At 44.1% G+C, this 22,977-nt stretch overlaps 1 protein-coding gene across 1 annotated transcript in view; it reads left to right on the forward strand.

Annotated features, from left to right (window-relative positions):
- The first annotated feature begins 2,621 nt into the window (after nt 1-2,621).
- LOC119479174 (myosin-16) overlaps nt 2,622-22,977 on the forward strand; it is a 71,767-nt gene continuing 51,411 nt past the window's right edge. The window contains 1 exon segment of the mRNA XM_037754466.1: nt 2,622-2,769. Within this exon segment, the coding sequence (XP_037610394.1) occupies nt 2,686-2,769 (84 nt within the window). The 5' untranslated portion in view covers nt 2,622-2,685.

A 22,977-nucleotide genomic window follows, 5' to 3' on the forward strand; every position in this document is an offset into this window, starting at 1 on the left:
AGTGAAAGTGTTCCGTTGTATACATCCTGTATGTACAGGTAAAGAATAAATTGACTTTGACATGCAGTATGTTTTTTCATGAGCAGGAGCCACGAGGTCAAATTCTTGAGCTCTGCACACATGCTGACATCCGCTCGACTCGGTGCTTAACGAAACACGAGCCAGAAGCCGACTGTCATCTTTTCCTGTCAGACAATAAGCCTGTAAAAATCCAAAGTTTCCACTGCCAGCTTGATTAAAAACTTAAATGAGCTGTTCCCTTCATACCTCTGAGATGAAACAAGATAAATCACCCGCTGCTGTCATTTTTTCCTCATGTTGCAAAGTAAACATATCATTTTGTGCATGATTTCCCCCCTGCCTGCAGCCAGTGGATGCCACAGATCTTTAGGGAGGAGATGACTAACTGACACATTGGCACATGCAGGCAGACAAGCAGCGAATGAAAAGGTGGGGGGGGGGTTGAAGATTTAAGAGCAGCTCATTATTTGATGAATCCTTTCTGAGACCTGCTAATTCCACAGGAATAATTTGATTTCACAGGCTTCAACAAAATCCTGCCTCAGCAGATTTTGTCTGCTTGATTGTTACAAGATTTGATGTATTCTCTTAGACCACTGCAACCATTGAAATGCACATAACCATTAACAACAGAATATTTTCTGCTTTTTCTTTTTGCATCTTGTATGGTATTTGTTTAAAGCAATTTTACGGCGTCCCGTCTTCTCTTACAGCTTTTATCTGCCACTGTAAGAACATGTATATCTCTCTAATACACACAGAGAGAGAAAAATAATCTGCCAGTATAGTAAGACTATTCCACTCTTTGTAAAATACCAAAGCCTTGTCAGAAGAATTTTTTCAGAATCAAGTGTAATTTTTTTCTTAAAGCGGCAGTGGGTAGAAATGGAGCAAATATGATTAAAAAAAGGTTATTTTTATAAAACGGTCACTATATCCTGACAGTAGTGCATGAGACAGGTAATCTGAAAAAAATCATATTCCTCTGTGTCCTCCGGTGCTCCTGACAGCATCTGCAAGATTCCATAGACCGGAAGAAAACAGCCAGTCAGAGCTGATCTGGAGTCTGCCATCCAGCTGCCGTCTCTGAGCAGCTGTCAATCAATCACGAACTCCGACCAAACGGTCAAACCAGGCAGCGCTGATCAAATATGAATCAATATTCTGTTACTGTAATGGCTATTTTTGCCTGATTGCCCAATGATGCCAAAAAGGTGTTGCCTACTGAAGCTTTAACACTAGTGCAGTGACCTACCAGTCTTGTTACAGGATACAATCACTGGTATCGGGGTTTTCATTGTCTATTTGTATTAGAAACAAGTTTTTTGGAAAATGTGACTTTTAAGACTCAATAACAGTGGCACAAGGCACTATCTGAATATTTTTTCTGATAATACTTATGTATTTTTTTTTAACATAGTACCATTTTGATTGCATCACTTGTAATGGAGTGTCATCATACTGTAGCTACTTTTACTTAAAGGTGCCATATTGGAAAAAGTGAGATTTTCATGTCTTACATATTATAAAGCAGGTTTAAGTGATATATAATACTGTTAAACTTTCAAAACACTCAATCCAAGGAGAAATACACAGAGCCCGTATTAAGAAACTGTGCGTTTGAAACCAGCGGTGAGGATTTCTTTCCATTTGTGATGTCACAAATCTACAATTTATTAGACCATTACACAGTTTTAAACGTAAACATACTAACTGTGTCCCAGTTTATTTCCTGTTGCAGTGTATGTGAATGTCATCAGCTGACAGGAAGTAAACATGGACCCAAACTGTTTCCTAGCAAAGCATTCCGTTGAAATGCGCTAAAACGGAGTGTTTCAGACAGAGGGTAAATACAGGTGTATTCAGGCTGACAGTATGAGGAAAATAAAGTTGTTTTTTTAACATTACAGCATGTAAACATGTTCTAGTAGAAACACAAAATACAGGAATGAACCTGAGGATGAGCATATGTCCCCTTTAAGATAAGAAAAATAAATTCTTCTTTCAGCGCTGAATTTTAGGTCATTATTGTATGTTTACCCGACGTAAGATTTTGTATATAAGGCAGTCCTATTTTTGTGCGAAAGCTCTCATTTCCCTCATTTAGCGACTAATAGAAGGTAGTTGTCAATTTTCATACGAACACAAACAAACTTTGGTGACTTGGGATGTGCTTGGCTAATGAGCTTTAGAGTAAGTTCTCTGCACAGGAATGTTCTTTTCTTAAGATGAGGTGTGTGTTGGTGGGGGGGGGGGGGGGGGGGGGGGGGGGGCTACATATTGTTGAGCTGGAGGCTGGCAGTCTGTCTTCCAGTGTTGTACTGCTGTCAGGAGGTGGTGTGGCTTTAGGCAGGAGGAGTGTATGTGTGTGTGTGTGTGTGGGAGGGAGGGAGGGATGGGGGGGCTGTTGAAGCTCGTTTGTGTTTTCTTTTTGCTCGTCACCTCCCTCCCTCCCTCTCCTCAGGGTCAGGTAGCAGGCGTACACACTTTCACACACACTTACACACCCTCTCTCTCTCTCTCTCTCTCTCGCTCTCTCTCTCTCTCTCTCTCCCACACACACACTCCCACAGCCTCAAGAGAGCGCGCACACACACACATGCTTCACTTCCTCCCCAGAGCCCGCTTGGGTGAAGACATCATGGGCAGCTGTGAGCTGTGAGGATGGAGAAGCGAGTGTGTGTGATCCAGACTGACTTCCACCAGTACAGACCCACCATCGCTCTGCACAGCACCCTCCTGGCACATGTAAGAAGCCTGCCTCTCTTCCTCTGACTCACTCCTTTCTTCTCCCTGCTTTCTTTCTCTGTATTTCTGACTTTCAAGTTCCACCTTTGTTCTTCATCTTTGTTCTTCCTGGCTCATTCCCTCTGCTCCAGTCTGTGTTTAGTGTGTCCCTGTGTTCTCCAGCATGTTGCAGAGCTCCTCCTCACTGCAGGCCCTCACCTCTTAGAAAGAGGAGCAGCTTGTTCGACAGGGGGCGTCAGAGTGTGTAGGATCATGTATTATAAGGCTTCTGGATGTGGCTGCTGTACAGTATGTGCTAGTGAGGTAGCAGCTTTAACAGACACAGATAGCACATCTGTGTCTGTTAAAGCTGCTTCAAAGTATAATTTCTACAGTTCCAGCTGTTAGTCAATCAGCTTTAAATGGTTGCTAATCAAAGCCTCTCTCTCTCTCTCTCTCTCTCACACACACACACACGCAAACACGCACACACACACACGCACACACACACACACACACACACACACACACACACACACACACACACACACACACACACACACACACACACACACGCACACACACACACACACACACATGCTACAGAGGAATGCAAACACAGACAAGCATCAGACAGGCTGAAAACACAGAAACAGTACATTTCATGTGCTTGCAAACAGATTTTTAAGTGTGAGCAAAACTTCATCCATGAAGGTTAAAATATGGTCAGTTAAGGTTTAAAAGAACGGTTCAACATTTTGTGAAATTTCCCTTTCTAGCCAAAAGTTAGATAAGAAAATCAATACCACTCTCCTGGTAAATAAGACTAGCCAGCAGGGGGTTAACTTAGCTTAGCATAAAGACTGGAAACGGGGGGAAACAGCTAGCCTGGTTCTGTCCCAAAGACTTTGGAGAATCTCTAAATGAATCCAGTAAGAATATTTGATTTTCAGCATGTATGTAGTCAGAGATGTCCTGAAGGCAAATACATACATTAGTCATTAGCAGGAATTATTTATTACATTTTTTCCAGCAACCCAAAAATCAAAGAATAAAGACATTTCTCTCACAGATTAGTGGTATTTTCTTTTTAATTTATTAGGGACATGTAATGTTTTATACTTCTGGTGTATATAATCCATCAATCTTATTTCCATATATGTATTTTGTATATACAGTTCCCTTTGTTAACACCTTATTTTGAAAAACAGACATAGTCCCAGGTGTCTACTTCCTCTAACTTCTCCAAGGTGGTCTCTAGCTCTCCCGTCAGCTCCGTTCTCTTTATCCATCCATGGTCAGCTCCATCGGGCCGTTTCAATGCAGAGAACATCAATGTCAGTATCAGGGTGCTCTACAGTTGTAGCATGCAGCTTTAGCTCTGCTCTGTCTAGCTCTGCTTTTCCTGTCAATGTGTGAAACCCAAAGTGTTTCCATCCTTTACTGGATGTGTAGTGTTTACCACGCTGGATTTAACATGTGAGGGTGCAGGTCGTATCCATGCTGACCCTCCGACGTTTTATACTCTCTGAGGTTTGTTTTGGTTGACGGATACGGAACGGATACAACGTCATGTTACTCAGACTACAACAATAAAAGTAATTTCCTTCGACCTCCACATAGACTCAAATGAAGAAAATATATTGATTCTGGCATTAAAAAATCTATTTCAAAATCATAAAGAAAAAATCACGATGCAAAAGTAAATCCATTTTTTTTCAGTCCTGAGTAACTCCAGTTGGTAAACTCATTAACAGTAGCTTCGGGTATCCAGCAACATCCTCCCGGCCTGCTGTTTTCTGTTTAGATCGTGGTGCCTACGCTTTGTAAAGTAATTTCAATCAGGAGAGACTCGTATGAATTGAATGGTGATTTTTTACAATGCACAAATTATGAATAGTAACATTCTTTGGTGATTTAGACCCGATGTGAAATAATAAGGGGGAAGTGAGGCTGTTATAGGATTTAGGAATTATTCCCCCCGGGTCTAGACACTGGTGATGGTGGTAGTGAAGATTGATGCAGATCCGATGAATGAAGTGGAGCAGGATTACTCTGATGTGATGAATCTGGAGGTGATGGGGTGGCAGTATTTGCATCCGTTTGTGCTTAATGCTGACACTGAAAACAGCTTAGAGGAGAACGTTTTTTAAACTTTTGACAGCAGCAATGTGATTGGTTTAGGGAGATATGGCAAGATCTGATTGGTCACTGAAAAGAGAGACGCCCATAATCAGCTGACATATTAATAGCCCATGAGAGAGTGACCCAGAATGAATGAGAATGAATGAGATTGCACACCTGGTCTTCCTGACTGAATTTACGCATAAGCTTCATATAGCTCCGGGTATCCAGCTAAAGTCACCACAATGAGAAAAAACCCTGATGACGTCTGGCGTGTTTCTGTTCCTGGCCTGCCTGCCTGCTATCTGTCTATCTACAGTCTAATATAGGACTATGTGACGTTGACCACCTTCTCTCCACTGCAGACCATGATGATCTTTCATGTGGATGCTGGTCTGATCTCTTGTTCTTGTCTCCCTCTGTATTTTCACACCCGTACACACATGCAGCACACACGCACGCACGCACGCACGCACGCACGCACGCACGCACGCACGCACGCACGCACGCACGCACACACACACACACACACACACACACACACACACACACACACACAGCTGCGTCAACCAACAAAGGCCTTACAGCTGTGTGGTTTTCTGCTGCGGGTCATCATTACACTGGAGTGTTTTCAGGGGTCATAGAGAATCCTTTGAACCTTTGTGTGTGTGTTATCTTATAATACATTTGAAAGGTGCTAAATTGAAAGGAATTTACAGATAATCCTATGTTTGGGTCTGTTCAATTTAACCACTGTCAGTGTCAGTCTATAATTTGCTTGCACTGTAGTCCTCAGGTATTTTAATCAGCCCTCTCAGGACAATAACCGGCACTGAAGAGAACAGAAACCCTCCGCTACTGACAACAGTTTATCTCTCCGGTGGTAATTACCTGACAACAATGATGTCACTGATGTGATTTAAAAGCTGATGTTATTGTACCTGACCTGCAGCCAGTTGACCACATGAGTGTAAGTGAACTGTGAGGAGCCTCAGTGATCAAAGGCTGGCTCTATGACCTGGATCCAGAGTTCATCCAGAGGCCAGGCTTCACCCTGGGAGCAGTTTGCACACTACAGTTTGAAGTTATACTGTACAGTAAACACTCCACTGCAGACATTTTTTAATTATGCCTGTTAATTAAGGCCGTGGCTGTGATGAGCAACCTGATGTGATAGAGATTGTTGAAGTTGAAAACTAAAGTTGAAAAATAATCTCCGTCGTCCCAGACAACAATACGTTTCCTCTGAGGGAAACTCTCTACAGGACTCCCAGACTGTCAGTGTGTCATGACGGGGACAGACCTGTGATTAAAGGGGGAGAAAGTAGTGAATGTGATGATTCATGATTGTCACAGCCTCTAATGCCCCTCCCCCCTATAATAATGCCTTCTCTCTGATCCCACCCCTTACTCAAATGTGCCACAAGTGCGCCAAGGTAGCCATCCTGATGAAAACGCCAATGGTGCGTGCATATGTGCGCGTGCATGAATATGCGTGTGCATGAGCATCCGGTACATTTAAGGGTCCTGGTTTGAGGGTTTGAAAATATGGTCACCCTAGCCAAATTACTAGCTATAGATAGCTATCCAGCCACTAACTAGCTACATAGATATACCTGTATCTAGTTCCTTCTGTCAGTGAGAGTAATCACTAAAACACTGTTGACGTGCTTTTGTACGCTGACCAGCTGGTCTCACAGCCAGCAGCGCCTCTCAGCCCCGAAAACATCGGTCCAAATTATTGGTTAAAGGGGACCTATTATGCTCCATTTACAGCTCTCTATTTTAATTCTGTGACTCACCAGAGGAGTTTTGCATGATTCACAAATCTTCATCTTATGCTGGCTCATCATTGAGGCCCTCAGTTCATCCTCTGTCAGAAACAAGCTGTCGCATCTCATTGACCAAAGTTGTAGAATCCTGGCAAGAGCAGCTCATAGTGCTTGTGAACGTTGCCATGGCAGCACCTCATTGCTTATTGCATGCGCGCTCCCAAATACATAGTCACAACACCGGTACCGACGTGGAGATGAAGCCGAATGAAACTGAAGCAAAAGAAAATTGCCCTCCAATACCAACAGAAACGAATCATTCTGCTGTAATGAATGTCAACGTGGGCAGTTTTTGTTGGATGCTGTTGCCAACAACAACCCAGAGAGAGCGAGCCGTGTGTGTGTTACTATGCATGAAAGGTTTCCTCCTCACTCGGACAGAGGTGTGCTGACGTAATCTCGTAGTCAAAGTAGAAAAAAACGTTGGAAATGGTCAGAAGCCAGTCTGAAGCCTGATGGTTTGTCACAGGAAATACTTTAACATACGTTTACATCATTATTTGACACTTGGCCATGTTCAATATGAACATCTGACATTGTAACGTTATATATGACAGAAAATAAGGAAAAGCATAATAGGTACCCTTTAAACTGATCACATACTGGAAATTTAAATGATTACTTTCTCGCCTGAAAAAACATTACAACTTAATAATAACAGCTTTTTTAAGGCTTAAAAACAGCTTTTTGGCAAATAAAGGATGATAACCATGGATGTAACACTGTCGACGGGCAACGCTAAGCTAAATAATGGCTCTTCTGCTGTAAACAGAAGGGAGAACACAAAATGATGAAATGCAGAAGCTCCCTAGTTCATTCAAAGAATAGGTGGCGCAGGCTGCTCTCGTAATAACTGAACAGCTTCTCCTTGTGGATCAGCAGCTTGCTCAAAAAGAATGTGAGTTAATGAGTCTCAAAACCAACTCTACCAAAATTGAACATTATGCAAAGCTTTGAACCAGGATACAGACTTTGCAAGGTTGTCGTATTAGCATCATGTTCTCATTCAAAAGTAGTTTGGCAAGTTCCATGTTTGTGGAAAGTGACAACGAGTGGGATTATATACATTGGTACAACGTTCAAGGAGTCTGTAGTCAGTAGACGGTGTGAATAGGAGTTGAAGTGGTGAGCAGCTGTTCAAATAAAAGAAAGGAATGGAGATCATGAGATTAATATCCCAGTTACCTCCACTCAGACTGGAAATGCCAGGAATCAGAAGAAGAGGGAGTTTCTTGGGACATTGCAGCATTGTCTAGGAATACTGTGAAAAAAAGACATTTTCTACTCACTAGAAACGGAGCTGTGAATCAGACGGACAGTTGGACAGTTTGTTTTACTGGGAGGAGAAGAAGTGCAGTGTGTGTCTGCTTCACTCTGCGGGTTTGATCGGACAAACATCTCTGAGCTTCAAGTCAAAACACGAAAACTTTGCTAAAGTGTAACTGGCATTCATCATGCACAGAGGGATTGTGCTGCAACAAAGAGGTTGAGCCCTGTGATCATGCTAAAGGTGAACCATTGATGTGTCACATTTATCTTCGGCTTTTTCTGGCATCAGTGTGCATGTTGATGTTGATGTTGAGTGCGATGCTAAATCCTGCACTGACAGCTAGAGATATTGTGTTTAAACTGACTACATGCAAAGGAAGTTCAGGTGTGTCAGCAGGTAGATCCTCATGGTGGTTAAAACACACATGTCCTAAATCTTTGGCTCTTTTCAGACCTGGTATTAACATGCGTCCTCAGTGATCCGATCACAAGTGGACAGCAGGTACAAGTTGTAAGGGATTTACAAATGGAACAGGTTTGGTTATTAGCTAATTAAATAAATAATATTCATAGAATTATTATTATTAATAAGAATTATTAATCAACATTAATAATGAACGGGGCACCACCCTGGAATCAGGGACCAATAACCAAACGTTAATCCAGTCTCAAAAGGGAAATATTCCCTCCAAAGGCCAGTATTTTAACACTACTTTACACTTAGGAGGTGAATAGCGAAGGGTGAATCCGAGCACTAACTCTCATAACCAGTTGTTATTACAATATGAATGCACAATAAACACAGACAACTGCTATTTAAAATAAGACCATTTATTTAAATACAGTAATCTTAATCAATAATAAACACTCTAACAACATTAATCTAAATCAATATTTATCACAGCAGTAATTACTAATTAACAACACTTTTAATAAACAAATGGATGTCCTACAATGCAGCTCTAAGCCCTAAACTAGAAATTAAACAAAACACAAAGTGAGAGAGAGAGAGAGAGAGAGATGTGAGCGAAGGTGTGGGTTGGTATGTTGTGAGAGGGGGGGGGGGGGGGTTGTTGTGTGAGAGAGAGAGAGGTGTGTAAGAGAGAGGGAGGAGCAAGAGGGGAAGCTCACGGTGGCGTCACCACGTAAGCGGTTACGTCACGTGAGGGAGGAGTTAGGGAAACCCCGAGGCGACGTCACCACGTATGTGGTTACGTCACGAGGGAGGAGTTACGGAAATCAACGACTGCGTACGAACGGGAGATTTTAAGTCCCACGTGGTCGATGAAAGAGAAAGAGAAAGAGTGTGTAGGAGTGGGGGTTACTCTGGTGACGAAGGCGCCACGGAAATCATCGGCTGCGTACGAACGGGAGATTTTAAGTCCCACGTGGTCGATGAGAGAGAGAAAGAGAAAGAGTGTGTAGGAGTGGGGGTTACTCTGGTGACGAAGGCGCCACGGAAAATCATCAACTGCGTACGAATGGGAGATTTTAAGTCCCACGTGGTCGATGAGAGAGAAAGAGAAAAGAGAGGGAAACTGAGACGCTCTGGTGCAGCACAGAGATTTTCAGGAAAACCCACGGCGGGGCGCACACAGTAGTCACCAATCAACACAGTAAAACAGTAAACAGTAAACAGTAAACCCCGCAGCAGCAGGAATCCTAACTGCCGCGCGAGAGATGTACTAGCTGGGTTATTATTACTCAGATGCTCGGCAGGCAAACTCACGTTAGTCAGCCGTGCATTGGTCTTTTAATAATAAACTACAGCTACAGATCTTCACGTTTGGCAGGAGCTAACACAAGGAGCACACAGTAATCAGACAGTCAGCAACAGTAAACAAAGCAACATAAAACAAGCAAAGCAGAGCAAAGCAAGTTAAATAAACAAAACAAACAGACGGACTCGGCGGTCCGTACGTTCAGTATAAATCAACATAGTTATTAACTTATTGGAATATACAATCTCACTAGTCTCTGCCCAGACACAAGCCTCTTACTTGAATCTGCTTCTTCGGAGCGATAGTGGAGTATATCGTTGTCAATTGGTCCGGCGGCGTCGCGCAGGCTCGACAATAACGGGCCGTCATGATGCTCGTCATCTGATGAACAGCAGGGCTGGCTCTCCGTGTGGCAGCGGATGGAAGCAGCTGATGTGAAGACGGCGGGGCGATCGTCTCTTCCTTGGTGAAGGACGCGGATCCGGGTCTTCCTTCTATAGGTATGGTGGTCTGGACGTCTGATGAACGGCAGGCTGGACCTCCGTGTGGCAGCGGAGGGGAAAGCAGCCAGAAATGAAGGAAAAGGCGGTGCGCTCGTTTCCTTTGATGAAGAACGGTTGTCCTCGGCTTCCTTGGTGAAGCCGGGCTGTAGTCTTCCTTCTGCAGGGATGTGGATCAAAGTCTGATGGACACAACAATTTCTTAAACTCGTCCAGCGAGGTCAGGAAATTGTGGCTCGAGTCTTAAGGTGAACGCCGCAGCGTTGGGTACCTCCTGTAGCAACGTGAGTCGCAGTGGAAAAAGGGGGATGAGATTCAGGTGAGCGTGCCTATATCTCCTGTGAGAAGTGGGCGTTTCCCCGGAAAGACCCCACGTTTCCTATTAGCCTCATCCAATGGGGCTGCTCCCGTTTGGATTCAACTGAGATCTCACGTGAGACGCGAGATTTCATGAGCTGGCGGTTTAGTCTTTGTTCTGTTATCAGGCTTTAAATCACCCATGTAGGCCGGTATCTTAGGCTTACTCCTAAGCTCTACTCTAGGCCGCTCTTTGTCTCGTGAGGTCCCTACAAAGTCAAGTGTGAATTCACTCAAGATGCATTGATATCAGATCTTTCAGACCACATTCAGAGGTGGTCTGGGCACATGTGACCACATTCTTTTAGCAGTGTGTGGTGAATGTGTCCTGGGTCACATTAAGCACCGCCTACTCATCTGATGTCCCGCTGGGATCTGCGAGATCACTGAGCTCCTCAGGTGTACAGACAGACAGGCAGACGTGAGCGCTTGTCAGCATGGAAACGGCCTCTGTGCTCTACTGTATCCTGTCGATACAAACTGTATTTTATTAAAATACACATTATCTATAGGCCTACATATCTACAGACTATCAGACTGGACCGGGGACATGCATTATTGTCATACTGTCGGTGATGTGGTCTGTGTTTTGTTCCAGTGCTCTGCACAGGGCTGACACCCGACCGCCTGTCTGGCTTTAAACCGGGAGGTCCCTGGGGACCGCCGGTACAATAACCTTATATTTTGATGTTATTTAAATGTACCCAAACTCACGAATATGTAGGATATTACTACTGACATTACTGTAATATTACGTCACAACGGTCCTGCTATATTAGCCATGTGTTTACTACGTGTTTATCTGCATATAGAGCAGGGAAGTGAGATCTGATCACAAGTGGTCACTGGAGACGCATTCTAATGCCAGGTGTGAACAGACGTACTTTAAAGCTGTCCACTTGTGATCCGATCCACTGAGGACGCATCTTAATACCAGGTCTGAACAGGGCCTTATTTGGACAACATGGCGATTACTGTTGCACCACTTCAGAAAGATGATACCACATTTCCCTGTCTAATTTCTCCACTGACAAAAGTTTGAGCGGTAAACTCACTGTCAGTGTTCAGAGAGCTGAGCTAATGCAGCTCTTTTCCAATGGCACAGATACCAGCGCTCAAGCAGCAACAGGTTTTTCTGTGTGTGTGTGTGTGTGTGTGTGTGTGTGTGCGTGTGTGTGCGTGTGTGTGTGTGTGTGTGTGTGTGTGTGTGTGTGTGTGTGTGTGTGCGTGTGTTTATGTGTGTGTGTGCCTTCTGCCTGTCATTGCCTTGTAAACCTCTTCTTTACATCTCACTGTGGAAATTCAGCTCAAATCTGTTTTTCCAAAGAAAGAAACTATTTTTTTTTTTTTATTATGGTCTGTTCCGTGGACAGACCCAAATCAACATCTTGTTTCTCCAGAACGAGTATGACGCTTAACTGTCACCCAGTGTTAATGCAGTTAAAACACATACAAGCCATCCCGTCCTAGGCCGGTGCGGTCCCACACCCGACCATGATCACACTAACATAAGCGGACAAAGCCGGCGGCGTGAGGCTGTGTCTGACATTCATCACAATTCTGCACTGGTGGTAGTTACTTGTTGAGTACAAAATGAAGTCAGCTGTGATGGAGGTAGTCAGTGGAGGGACAGGGATGTTATCATCTGGCTTCCACTGCACATCAACTTTGAAATGAAACTGTAAATGCTGACTTCAGTGGCCTCCGTGTTTAGTTCCGTAAGGCAGTGTGAGACGTCTTCTTGGTATTGTTCTTTTGTGCATGCGGATCAGTTTAAGACCGCGACCAGTTCACACTGGAATCTGATATTGGCCACATTTAAAACATGTGAACAGCAACAATGGATCTGAGTGATAAATCCAAACTGAGCACTGATGCTTGCAGTGAACGTAGCCGTAATGAATTTGTCACTGATATATTTATGTCACAGTGCCGTAAAATGGATTTTTAAAATTGGTGCTTCTCTTTCTCATCTACCCGGCTGGAGGCAGCAGACATAGTTTCGCCCTTTGACTGCAGACCACTCAGCATCAATGCACCAGCAAGGGAAGAAAGTTTGATATTGTTTTAGTGAAAGAAGGCCAGCAGGAGGCCGAGAGGAGGAAATGTGTGCAGTGTGCACGTATTTATACATGCACGTGGATGTACTTTCAGAGCTCTTTGACAGTGTCGGTGTGTGGATGGAGGGGAGAGAGAGGGGGGTAGGGGGGGTACAGTCCAGACTCCCGACCGAAGGGAACAAAAGTGAGAGACTCAGTCAGAGAGCCAGCCAGCCAAGCTGAAATATCAGGCTTTCTGTATGTGCGAGAGCTGTGTGAGTGTAGTTGGAGGTCGGGTCTTTGCCATCGCAGCAGCACATTGATACACAGCAGGCAGGGATGAGGGAGAGAGAGGAGCTGAGGAGAGCCATAGAGCAGAGTGACCGACTCCTCTCCGAGGTCCGTGAGCTAGAGGAGCAGAACACCCAGCTTAACAAGGAAAAGAATGAGGTGGCCACTAATACCGAGCTGTAAGTCTGCTGCTCTGCTCTGCTGCGTCTCTCCCTTTACTTCTCCTTCTCTTTTCTCATTTTTTCCCTTTAAAAAAAAAGTCATTCCTCTTTTGTTTCACTAACTTGATACTTTAGAACTCACATGAATTGTGATTCAGTCTGAATTTGTGCTCGATAAGGGATTTTGAACGTGGTCATTATACCAACCCCGGGTGGATGAAATTAAGTGGATAATGATACCCTAGCAGAGGGAGAGAGGGAGAGATGCAGCCACCATGGCAGTCGCTGTGTTCAAGCTTGTTTTAATGCTGCGTTTCTCTCTGTGGCTTTTTACTGCTGTGTTGACCATTTTCCAGCTGATCGTTTTATTGAGAGACCAAGTACAGAGTGTGGTTTTTACTGAGACTGCTGTCATAGTTGTGTGAGGCACCGTGTCATGCTGTTCCTGGCCTGAGGTGCACGGTATGATTGATTGGTTTACTGCCACGAGGTACTGTTTGAGTGGCACATCCCATTTGGTTGAGAGGAGGTGTTACCGCAAGTGTACTGTAAGTGTGAGAAGTCTACCACGGATTTTGAGATCAACAGTAAAACAATACTGTTCATCCAGTATAATAAGAACTTAAAGCTGCACTAATCAATGTTTCTATATCAACAATATAACAAATGAGGCCAATGAAATCAGTCTTTCCACCCTTGTCAACCATTTTTCCAACCAAAGCAGGCAGCGGTTTTCTTTGAAAAAGTCCCGATAAACCAGGCCGTTCTCAATCTCAGGGTGTTAAATACTGAGGCTTTGTCTTGGCGCCTGTATGAGACGCACCGGGCTTTCATTAACTACAATGCAAACCCATCCACGGCAACCAGGGCTGGATGGCCATCTGGCATACCGGGCACTTTCCTGGTAGGCCGACGTGCCTTTGGATTTACCCAACTGTCTTTTTTTTGTCTAACTGGCCAATAAAATAGATAGTTTTTTGCAAAAATGTATATGTCTTGGAAGTGAAGATAACTTCTTCGATTGTTTCATTTTCCAAAAGTGAGTCAATGTCCCATTTTGAAGTGAATCTCTCCTTGAGGCAGAGGATTGAGAGTGTGGAGCAGCACTGCTGTTGGCCAATGTTTGTGGAAAGCGATCCAGGGTTGCCCACGGATTTGGTCATTACTGGTGCTGAGTGCCTTAGCAGACGCTTCAGACGGCTTTGATGGAGCGCATCGTAAACCGCCTTGAGGAGCTGGACATTGGCTCTCGTCACTTTGCATTTTACTGCCGTCTGATATGACAAATTCATGTGTCACTGTTGATCTTCGTATGTAGTGCCTTTATACTATCTGCACTGTCAGTTGTTTTTTATCAGACTCAGAGTGATTTAAGTGATTTCTGTACACAGACCCATATTTGATGATCATAAACCAAACAACTACTGTCAGAAATCACTTAACCGGTGCTTTTTCCTTACTGAAATCATAAGAAGTCAGTCTAATATGTGGGATAATTTGGGTTTAATATCATTGCAAATCTGTTTTTCTTTTCCAGATCCTTCTTTTATACTCAGTCTTTCATGTCAGAGGAGGTAAATTGAGAACAATAACTTCTAACTCCTTTTTTATTACGCTTTTACACACAAAAAAAATGGTTGTTGTTTTTTTATTTTTTAAATGCAGATATGCTTTGACTCCAACTGTTTCTTTTCTTCACTGCTTAGATTAGCCAACCATAAATTATGAAGTTAATTTGTGGAAGAGACAGATCAGCCTGCATAATTCATACCTCGGAGCCCTTCTGATTTGACTACAGTGAGAAATGTGACCCCTTGTCAGAGCTATTTTAGTGCTGCTGCTGCTTGTAGGAAGCCTTCCAGTTTTCCAGGGGAAATTTGTCCCGTTCTTCATTATTCCGTCGTGTACTTAAAGGCTGAAGACACTGCACACGTCTTTCATCAGGGCTACGAATAATTCCTGCTTCTTAATCAACCTTAATACACTGCTGCCCTGAGGTCAGCACTGTCCTGACAGACCAACATACTTTTCATTTACTGTTTAATGCGCGAAAAATTTATTTCTTCAAACTATGTTCTCCAAAAAAGAGATAGAAAACAGTTTCCATTTTGCTACTCTCCCACACATAAACTGGTATCTATAAAGGAAGAATGTCCAGTGAGAATGTGCACACCTCGCGCATACTTCAGACCAGACGTACATACATCAGCTCACTAATTAATGATCATTTAACTTTATCCTGAATTGTGAAGCACTTTCTAAAGTCGATTTCAACATCAGCGCTATGAATGAATCATTGATCATCATTCTGACATTTATTGATAATGATGATTCAGAATTTACTGCAATGATGGTTTGTAAAAACGTGATGAATTAGTGCACATGTGTACATGTGTGTCCAGCTCCACAATGATTGAGATATATAAAAAAGAATCAGACGTATGTGCAACTTTATAAATCTGACGAAAATAGTGTGTTTCCATATTTCTGTCTTTGTGCGTACACACAGTTTTAGTTGTGAATCTACACAGAGATTTATGTATCTGGCTCCAGGTGTTATGTAGGTCTCTCGCTCTCTGGTTTACTAGAAGCATCTTATGATTCCATCCATCCATCCATCTATCCATCCATCCATTATCTTCCGCTTATCTGGGGCCGGGTCTCAGGGGCAGCAGGCTTAGCAGGGAATTCCAGACGTCCGTCTCCTCAGCATCGTTTTCCCAGCTCTTCCTGGGGAACCCCGAGGCATTCCCAGGCCAGACGACATGTCTAATCTCTCCAGTGTGTTCTGGGTCTGCCCCGGGGCCTCTTACCAGTTGGACGTGCCCGGAAAACCTTTAAAGGGAGGCGTCCAGGAGGATCCTGATCAGATGCCCGAACCACCCTCAGCTGGCCTCTTAGAGGTGAAGGAGCAGCGGCTCTACTCCGAGCTCCCTCCGGATGTCTGAGCTCCTCACCCTACCCACTCTTTCTCTAAGGCTGAGCCCAGCCACCCGACAGAGGAAACTCATTTCGGGCGTTTGTATCCGCAATCTCATTCTTTTGTTGTTTCCAAAGCTCATGACCAGAGGTGAGGGTTGGAACGGTAGATGGACCGGTAAATCGAGAGACTTGCCTTCTGGCTCAGCTCCCTCTTCACCACAACAGTCCGGTACAACGCCGGCATAACTGCTGACACAGCACTGAACCGCCTGTCCATCTCCCGCTCCATTTTACCCTCACTCGTGACTAAGACCCCGAGATACATGAACTCCCTCGCTTGGAGCAGTGACTCACTCCCCACGGAGGGTGCAATCCATTGTTTTCTGGCAGAGAACATGGCCTCATATTTGGAGGTACTGACTCTCATCCCGACCCCTTCACATTCGGCTGCAAACCGCCCAGTGCGTGCTGCAGGTCACGGTCTGACGGAGCCAACAGAACCATCATCATCTGCAAAGAGCAGAAATGCAATTCTAAGGTCCCCAAACCGGACACAACCTCCCTTGAGATCCTGTCCATGAAAATCACATACAGAATCGGTGACAAGGGACAACTCTGGCGGAGGCCAACACCCACCGGAAAACGTGTTTCACTTTGTGCCGAGTATACGGACACAGCTCTCACTTTGGCTATGCAAGGACCTGATGGCTCGTAGCAATAACCCAGTACCCCATATTCTTTTAGTATTCCCCAGGGGGCTCCACTTGGGACACTCTCTGGCCCCCTTTTTAAAAATGGGAACCACCTGGTCTGCACCCGACCCCGATGCCTATCCTTGAGAGGGTGGGACCAGCAGGGCAGCGGCAGTGCTTTTGAGCTAAAAGCCAACTCTAGTAAAGCAACATTTGCTAATATGCTGATGATTAGCAGGTATAATGTTTACCGTGTTCACCGTCTTAGTTTTGTTGTGTAGTTGTAGCATGCTAACATTTGCTAATTAGCACCAAACACAAAGTACAACCGATTATTGGACAAATTAAAATTTTGGTAGCAGAAGAAAAATCAGGGGTTCACCAAGTTCCACCAAGTAGTTGTTGAGACACTTGCCTAAAATTGAAAAAAGTCAACCTCATGGTGGCACTATATGAAAATACTGATCCCCAAAGTCATCAGAACTGACTGACCGACATTGCAATCCATAGCCATGCTTCTAGCATGGCTAAAAAGTGCCACTAAGGGAAAACTCAGAAAACCAGAGGAAAAAGATGTGACAGTACCACCCACTCTTTGTGATTAACTACGCACAAGTGCAGTGCAAAAACACCAATAAAAACGACATTGAAAATAAATGAGGTATTAGAGGATTACCACTGCAAGAAAAAGGGGAAAAGAATAGATTTTTCATCGATTCTACTGTTGTTGCAACTATCTTTTGTACAAATGGATTTAAACAGAGAGAGAAGTCCACTATTTACCCCTCAATTACTGCTAATGAGAAATAAATGTGTAGCGTTCCTGCAGAGCTATCCAGATGCCCCAGTTCTGCATGTGGAAAAACTTTCAGTCTGGACCAGCTCTGAAGTTTCTGGGGCCCAAGGCAAACTAAGGGACAAAAGACTGGCAGGGAGAGATGAATTAGGGGGGAGAGGGGAGGAGAGGAGGGTGAAGAGAGGAGAGGAATTGAAGACTGATTTGATGTTCAGGGACAAGGGGGAAGGAAGCAAATGAATGTATGAACAAATTGGTCAGAAGAGATAACCTTTGAGGGTAACTTGGAGTGAAAGTCTGTCAGATTGACTGCATGGTTAATAGGAAGCTACTGACGGCTCTGCTTTGAGCTTTATTTGGGTTTTTTCCCTCTATCATTAAAAAAGAATCTTTCTTTCTCAGATGGTGCGTTTTGATGTTTTTAGCTGTGACTGTAAGGATGGCAGTGTTGGTTGTTCAGTCAATACTTTAGTCCAGACTGAAATATCTCAACAACTATTGGATCGATTGCAATGAAATTTTGTACAGACGTTTATGGTCACCTGATGCTCTGGGTCTGCACTAAAGCTCTAGCCTCACACTCTAAGAAACCAACTTCCAGCAATTAAAATGGCCGTAGGTGTATGTACATGCTGCTGAGACTGTTTGTGACTACAAACCCATACACTCGTCTCCACCGGAGTAGATTTGGCTGCTGATGATGATACCAGCTATACTCGCTGTCCTTGACTATCCCTGTAGGCCTACATGTCAAACTTCTGCCTGTATGCCATAGAATACCGTAGGCATAGGCTACCGCAGGGCTTTGGGCCTCGCCATGTTGTTCATGTTCCAGAGTCAGACAGTATGCAGTGCTCGTTGGCCTATGGATACTATTCCTTAAAAGTCAGACGAGAGTCACTGCTGCAGTTTGGTTATTATACCAAGGCACCATTTGAACGGTGCTGCACTAAAACTAGTGACATTTCTATCAACCTCATCTGTGCTTTGTGTTTAGTGCTAGCAAACAAAGACAGTGAACATGCTAGACATCACCATGTTATTGCCATTGTGAGCATTGTGTTGCCTTACTAGCATTAGTATTTAGCTCAAAGCACCACTGTCTAAATACAGCCTCACAGAGCTGCTGCAGACTCATAGTCTTGCTTTTTTTGTTGTTGTTTTTTACAAGACTGCATGGTAGCTATCATACTAAAAACATCCTGCAACGGAACCCGCAACCTCCTCTTCCCTCCGGTGTTATCACTCATCTTGTTTTTAGAATGTTAAAAGGCAGTTAGCAATTAAATGTCAGGTTTTGAGGTTTTCTACCTGATAGACGTACTGTGACTCTCAGGATATGGGTTGCATTTGGCACAGAGCAGCCAAACATAATCAGATATCATCTGTGCAACCTGAGGGTTTTCCTGCAATGCTTTCATCTACAGTAACCACGTCCTAACATTACCTTATAACTCTGTAATCAGTATCAACCGCAATTCAGATCTCTCGGTAAATTAATGAACATGGCGTAATTTCAGCAGTGTAAACAGGAAACTGGCCATCCTTTATAGTGTTTCATGATTCCAAGTCTTAGAGTTGGTATGATGAAAATGTGAATTAGTGCATATCTGATTCACTGGCAGCCTTGAGTGTTGGTGTTGGACATGAGTGGTGTCTGTAGAGGCAGCTCAGTGTCTCTGGCTTCTCCAGCTCAAGTGGGAGTTACATGAACGGATCTCTCTGTGCTGCCTCTCCGCACAACAACCCAGACCACATTGTCATAGAAAACAATCTGAATTCTCAGAGATCCTATGTTTTCATGTTTTTTTAGGGTGGCTGGATGTCTTCCACGGCTCAGTGGCACTGGCAGAGTGCTTATCCTTTCTCATATAGCTGTGTCCACTTTTGGGCAGTTTTAGATTCGGTGTTATTCTAGCTTTATGTAATTTAGAAAGGTCATATGGTTGCTTTTCCACAGACTTTGGTTTAGAGTGAGAATCATTGTTGCTATAAAATGCTGTACAATGAATGTGCTGGAATTTGGAGTCTGGAGTTTTCTGATTTTCACCTCATTGCATTTGCATGTTGGTTTCCATTTTAGCCACAAATGGCTCTCAGTCTGCAGTTTCTGATAAAGTCGATGGCTATCAAATGTTCTAAAATATGTACATTCTCTACATGTCAACATGGGTCTACAACCTTTTTTTCCTCTTTGAGCTAATTTGACAAAATGAAAGTGGCTAAGAGCTACTCATAGCTTCAAGTTGTACATCACCAATAGCAGACATAATTTCTGTCTTACTTTAATGGTCCTTTAATAACGTCTCAGCCACCACAGTCATTGCATCTGTTTCAATCCTGCCATAGGCAAAGGGCTTTTAGTGTTTCGTTAGGATGTGTCCAGTAAACGAAGCGTCTGTTGCTGTGTTGGCTTTCTTTGTCACTTTGGTAAACAGAGACTGTTGTTGACCGTTGTTTTCGGCTCCTTTACCTTCTCTGTTTGTAGAGCGCTACCAGCCGGAAAGTCCCATGAAAAGGTGCAGTGGACTTTGGTGAAGTGGCGATCAAAGTTACATCTTTTTTTTACCAACTGTAATGCGACACACACATTTGTCGTTCATGTTCGAGAAAAAAACTCATGAAAATATTTTTTGTCTTTTATTGGCCTGGCTATTTTCTGGGGACATTGTCAAATCTGCTGTGCGCTTGCTAGTTTACTCACATCGCTTTGTTACGGCATCTCTGCAGCATAACTTCTTTAATACACAGCAGATTGGCAAGTACTGATTTGAGTGAGAAGCGGCTGGGATGAGGATCAGCACCTCTAAATCTGAGGCCATGGTTCTCAGCAGGAAACCGATGGATTGCCTACTGGGAGTGAGTCCTTACCCCAAGTGAAGGAGTTCAAGTACCTTGGGGTCTTGTTCACGCCGGAGAATCGGAGCAGCGGGGGGACGGTATTGTATTCGCTTTACCGCACCGTTGTGACGAAAAGAGAGCTGAGCCAGAAGGCAAAGCTCTCGATCTACCAGTCAGTCTTCGTTCCTACTCTCACCTATGGTCATGAGGGCTGGGTCATGACCCAGAGAACTAGATCGCGGGTACAAGTGACCGAAATGGGTTTTCTCAGGAGGGTGGCTAGCGTCTCCGTTAGAGATAGGGTGAGAAGCTCAGTCATCCGTGAGGGACTCGGAGTAGAGCCGCTACTCCTTTGCGTTGAAATGAGCCAGCTGAGGTGGTTTGGGCATCTAGTCAGGATGCCCACCTGGGCGCCTCCCTAGGGAGGTTTTCCAGGCACGACCAGCTGGGAGGAGACCACGGGGAAGACCCAGGACTAGGTGGAAAGATTATATCTCTACACTGGCCTGGGAACGCCTCGGGATCCCCCAGTCAGAGCTGGTTAATGTGTCCCGGGAAAGGGAAGTTTGGGGTCCCCTGCTGGAGCTGTTGCCCCCGCGACCCGACCCCGGATAAGAGGTTGAAGATGAGTGATGAGTGAGTGAGTGATTTTAGAGCCGATCCCAGCTTACATTGGGTAAAGGCGGTGTACACCCTGGACAGGTCCAACAATTATTCAGTCGGACAAAAAATAATTAACTCAAGGTCCACTAGATTTTTCTGGAGCCTTCAGTCACATATCATGGTCTTCATCGGCAATTGGCGTTTATTCGTGGAGAATGCTCAGTTGTCAGACTTAGGTCACGTCCATCACTTACAGTCATGATGAAGGCCATGAGTTGTGGTTGAAACCCCCTGAAAATGGTAGTAGGGAGATCTTGAGTTGAGATTATATTCATTTTTCTTTTTGTTGACAAGAATTGCCAAACAATGGAGAGCTGGACATCTACATCATGACAACAAAGCAAACTCTCTCTCACCGATGAAGACCATTTGATATGGTTCAAAAGCTCCAGAACTGCATTTCCAAGTTTCAAAGGTCAAGAATGAACCCTCACAATAAAGTTATTATACATTCTTTCATTCAATTTATACTCTTCTCAACATGTTCTAGTATTCAAAGTGCAGGTTAATAATGAATGTTCAATTCCTCTCTTTGCTCAATAAGGATTAGGAGTCTGTTTTTCTTTACAACTATATTTCTCATATATAATACTAATATTGCAGTGGCCAAATTTCTCATGAGAATATTAAGTTCCATCCTATCTTGATCATCATGATGTTAACTCTGTGGAAATGCTTAGTCTAATCTTTGTGGGTCTTCATTCAAGAAAAACATCCACGCTTGAATCTAAAGCACAATATGCCTCATTGTTCATGCTAAGATGAATGCCGTGGCATTGTGGGGGGACCGAGTGGGCGTGGGCGCACAAAACATTTATGTCAATTATAACGTAGACTGAGAGGAGAAAAGGCATTTTTGACTCTGGAATACTGCCCTTGTTTTCTTGTCTTTCTGTCATGTGGCTTTGATAGATAGTACAGCTGAGGGCTGCGTTTCTGTGGCAGAACTGCACAGCTTTAAAGGCTTTTCTCCTGACCTGACATCCTACACCAACCTCTATCCCTGTGGGACACTTTGAATCCCCTGAAAGTGGGGAGAACAACCTGTTTCTGGGGGAGGAGACAGTGAGGAAAGAAGGCAGGAGAGGTGGTCGTCGTGCTAAAACAGAGTGGACAGAGCAGTGACTACCTGAATAGGGTTACTAGTAGCAGTAGGAGGCTGTGGGCAGGCTGGAAGTTTGTACGGAGGACTCTTTGGATATGAGTAGCGTATATCAGCACACCCTAAAGTGAAACGTAATGAATGGTTGATTGAGAGGAGAGAAGAAAAAAAGGACTGACAGATTGAGTAGCGTGAGGAAGGAGAAAAAAAAGGTGAGTAGAGCTGCTGATGTGTTGCGAGAGAGAGGATCTGCTGGGAGAGTACTGACTGGAGCATCAGTGAATTAATTTACTGTTCCTTCTGCTGAAACCCACCTGGAACAACCAGAACAGCTGTGCACCAAGCAAAGGAAGAGACAGGGAAGTGAGTAAGCATCTTTGCAGCAGTGCGGAAACACTGTCAGAACAGGTGGGAAAGTTGTCACATTGCCAAACAGGTGAAGTCTGCAAAGCAACGAAGTGTATCGACTGGAGGAATGATGTCTGCGAGGAGCCACCGGCGTTGCCACTCCCTCTCTGATGACTCTGAGGAAGCCAATGGAAACCATGCAGATCCTGGACCAGAACTGGAACCTGAAGAGCTGGATTGGGATAGCTATAGCACCACACTGGAGCACAGATTAGCAGCTGTGGGTAACTCTTGCTGGTTTGTAAATACTATCTACATAGGCCTACTGTATAATTTCTCAGAAGCAAAACTAATTGTAGCCTACTGGTAGAGCTAAACCTCAACTGACCTTTTTACAGCATTTTCACTTAGGAAAAGTAGAGGTGCTACTTGACAGTTGACAGTTCTGTTCTAGTCAAGTGTCCCAGTAAGTCACAACAGTATGACGGGACCCTGAAACCCAAGCAGCTAAATGGAATTCAGCCATCATTCATTTTATTTAAACCTGTTTTTCCTACTGTGACCCCCTACT

This window comes from Sebastes umbrosus, chromosome 20 (assembly GCF_015220745.1).
Source record: "Sebastes umbrosus isolate fSebUmb1 chromosome 20, fSebUmb1.pri, whole genome shotgun sequence".
Classification (NCBI taxonomy): Eukaryota; Metazoa; Chordata; class Actinopteri; order Perciformes; family Sebastidae; genus Sebastes; species Sebastes umbrosus.